At 36.8% G+C, this 3753-nt stretch overlaps 1 protein-coding gene across 1 annotated transcript in view; it reads left to right on the top strand.

Moving 5' to 3' along the window:
* Positions 1–1779, top strand: part of YIPF7 (Yip1 domain family member 7) — a 25091-nt gene extending 23312 nt beyond the window's left edge. Inside the window, exon 5 of the mRNA XM_012932624.2 lies at positions 1157–1779. Coding sequence (XP_012788078.2) covers positions 1157–1319 — 163 coding nt within the window. The 3' untranslated portion in view covers positions 1320–1779. The remainder of the gene's footprint in view (positions 1–1156) is intronic.
* The last annotated feature ends 1974 nt before the right edge of the window (positions 1780–3753 follow it).

Raw genomic sequence — 3753 nt, 5'->3', positions numbered from 1 at the left:
AAGTTTCTTTATCCAGTCATCTGTTCTAGAACACTTGGGTTGTTTCCATATTTTGGCTATTGTGAACAGTGCTGCAATGAACATATAGGTACAGATGTCATTTCTCCTGTGCTTTTTTGCATCCTCGGGATATATTCCCAGAAGTGGTATTGTGGGATCATATGGAAGCTGTATTTCTAGCTTTTGAAGGACTGTTCATATTGTTTTTCAGAAAGGCTAGACCAGTTGGCATTCCCACCAACAGTGAAAGAGCATCCCTTTTTCCCTGCAGCCATACCAGCACTGGCTGCTTTTGTTCTTTTGAATGTGTGCTAGTCTCTGTGGTGTGAGATGATATCTCGCTGTTTTGATTTGCATCTCCCTGATGACTAGTGATGTGGAGCATTTTTTCATGTGCCTTTTTGCCATTTGTATATCTTTTTTGAGGAAACTTCAGTTCATTTCTTCTCCCCATTTTTTGATAGGGTTGGAGGTTTTTTTCTTATACAATTCTACTGTGTCTTGTATATCCTGGATATTAATCCTTTATCAGATGGTTATTGGGTAAATATACTTTCCCATTCTGTGAGCTCTTTCTGTATTTTGCTCACTGTTTCTTTTGAAGTGCAGAAGCTTCTTAGTTTGATGTAGTCCCATTTGTTTATGTTTGCTTCCACTTGCATGGTCAGTGCTGTTTCAAGCTCATCTGTAAGGTTTTTCTATCTCAGAGAAAAACCTGGGATGGAGACTTAGAAGCAGTGGGGCGGGTCTAAGAACCTACTGGAATATAAATAAAGTTATCTTTCTGCTCATAGCGTAATAAATTTAAGAAACAAGTGTGGAGATAGGGGGGAAAATAAGTAGCTATAATTTTTTTAAAAAAGTAATTTGTATAAAAATTTTAGAAGTTGTGATTTGAATATTGATTTTGGAGAAAAACTACAGGTGAATTGTCTATTTAAATTTTACTGACATACAAAATAGTTGGTTTCTGCGAGTGAATTGGATTCAGACATTTTCTGATGAGTCTTGAGTGTACATGGTTTCAAACTCTCATTTTACAAATGGAGGAATAAGGATTATAAATTTTTCCCAAGAACATTATTGAAACACTTTTGACTCAATAATTTCTTGTTTCCTTCCTGTAAAGAAATGATGTCTTTTGTTTTTCCTCTAGGGGCACCTTTGGAACTGTGTCTGCCATGGTCATTATTGGCTGGTGTAGTCTCTCAGCTTCCAAAATCTTCACTTCAGCCTTGGACATGGAGGGACAACAGCTTCTCGTTGCCTACCCCTGTGCCTTACTTTATGGACTTTTTGCCCTTCTCACAGTTTTCTGAGAAGTACTTGAAATAGTGTCACAAGTTTTTATTTGTTTATTATTCAGACTATCCTGGGGATGTTTTGGTATCCAGATTTGGTAATATGATCTCTATTTTATCATGTGGCAGAAAAATAAGCAGAGAGACAAATGGAACTTAAGGATTGGTACTCTAATGGCCTCTTTGGTTTTGAATTATGTTTTGCTTTTATGGTTTGGTGCATTAAAACATTCTTAGATGCTTTAATGTAAAAGGGATAATAGTTGTTGCACTGATAAACAGTGTATCATTTCTGAATCATTTCTGAGAAATTTGAAGTAAATAATATCACAAACTGATCGTCTAAAGCAGCTCTATAGCAAACCTTTTGAGAAAATCTCAAATTTGGGCAGTACATTAACTCACCATATTTTCAAGCCCTCACTTCCCTCTTATTTAGTTTATATTCCATGATCTGTTAATAGAATGTTTCTCTTGTTTAATCCTCAGCAACCTTACCATTTACTCTGTAAATAAATGAATGTGACTAAAGGAAACCCTATTTTTTTCACTTTATTTCACTATATCTTAAGTGGTTCCTTAGTAAGTGCCCTCCCCCCTGTCCCCCACCTCTTTTGAAAGAAGCTGTGTCTTAAATATTGTGCAGGGTCAATCTAGTGTCAGGACCTAATACATACCAGATAGGTATACCAGCTTTTTGAGCTATCACATCACACAAGAAACTGCCTTTTTATTTTTATTTATTTTTTTTTAAGTAGCATATTTTATTTTAATTTTTTTTTTAAATTTATTTATTTTTAATTAGAGAATCACCGTGAGGGTACAGTTACAGATTTATACACTTTTGTGCTTATACTTCCCTCATACAAAGTTTGGGAACCCATCCCTTCACCAGTGCCCATTCTCCACCACCCGTAAACCCAGTGTCCCTCCCACCCTCCCCAATCCCATCTCCCCCCCACCCTACCCTGCCACTGTGGCAAGGCATTCCCTTCTGTTAAGAAACTGCCTTTTTAAATCCTGTTACATTATACTACTGATTTTGATTTTACACTTTTGAGGTATTAAAGACATATCACTTCTTCACAGAGCTACAGTCCAACTCCTCATTTTGCATTGATATGATGATAGTGTGGCACAGAAGTATTGTAACTGCATTACATGTTTAAGATTCTTGGTTGGATCAGTGTTATCCTTCAAAATACTATAGGCGTCCAGATCATAAATTCTTTGTCTTCTCACAACCAAATCTACAAAATTAGACACATCTTTATTTATGTAGATACATGTATACACTCCTCTTTCTTCTCTATATTCAGATATTCAGCCCTTCAGCCTTCCTAACCACCATTTATTTATTTCACCTATATGAATTCTAATTCCACTTCAATGTGCTCCAAGCAATATACATTCCAAGCAATGTTCCAACAGTAGTGAATCTACCATTCAACTCAACTATGACACTATCTGGAGATAGTATAGGTGATTAGAGATCCCAGAAATCAAAGTTCTCATCTCACAGAATAGTGCATTCCCACCCCTCTTCAGATACCAAGTGCAAGACCAAGTTGTAAACTGTATTTCTGACCAACCAGCTACAGATTATTTAAAAAAATATTTAATTGAATCACAGTGAGATACTCAGTTGTTAATGGTTTGGTTTCAGTCATATTATAATGTTCCAATACCTGTCCCTTACCCAATGTACATTTCCCACCACCGATGTCCCAAGTTTATACCTCTATGTCATATTGGTCCGTTCTCTGTTTTAACTGCCTTTTTGCCCTGAACACACTTGTGGTAAGCTTCCGACCATTGTTCCGACCTCCTGATTCCTATATTTACTGGCCTTGGGTATTAGTCCCATACTATATTTCTTAATATTCCAAAAATGAGTGTAGTTATTGTATGCCTTTCCCTCTCCCTATGAGTCATTTTACTCAGCATGATACTCTCCATGTTCATCCATTTACAAGTAAATTTCATGACTTAATTTCTCCTAACAGCTGTGTAGTATCCCATTGTACCTTAATTTCTTTATCCAGTCATCTGTTCTTAGGTACTTTGGGTTGTTTCCAGATTCTGGCTATGGTGAATAGTGCTGCAGTGAACATAGAAGTGCAGATGGCATTTATGCTGTGTGTTTTTGGGATCCTAGGGTATATTCTCAGGAGTAGTATTGAACCAGCCACAGATTAGAGCTTTAATAACTCCCTTCTTGTCTTTGACTCATTTGCTAGAGTGACATAAAGCTCAGAAAAACATTTTACTTACCAGATTTTGTCTATTATAAAATTATATATCACTGTATCACTGAATCACTGTCATCCCATAGCTCATCAATTTACTCAAGTGTGCACCAGTAACATCTCCATTTGGTCCAGCCCTGAGATGTTTTAAAAATTTTTGGGTCATACCCGGTGATGCACAGGGGCTACTCCTGGCTCTGCAC

The sequence above is a fragment of the Sorex araneus genome, chromosome 5 (genome assembly GCF_027595985.1).
Source record: "Sorex araneus isolate mSorAra2 chromosome 5, mSorAra2.pri, whole genome shotgun sequence".
Classification (NCBI taxonomy): domain Eukaryota; kingdom Metazoa; phylum Chordata; class Mammalia; order Eulipotyphla; family Soricidae; genus Sorex; species Sorex araneus.
This window is presented reverse-complemented; position numbering and strand designations above follow the sequence as displayed.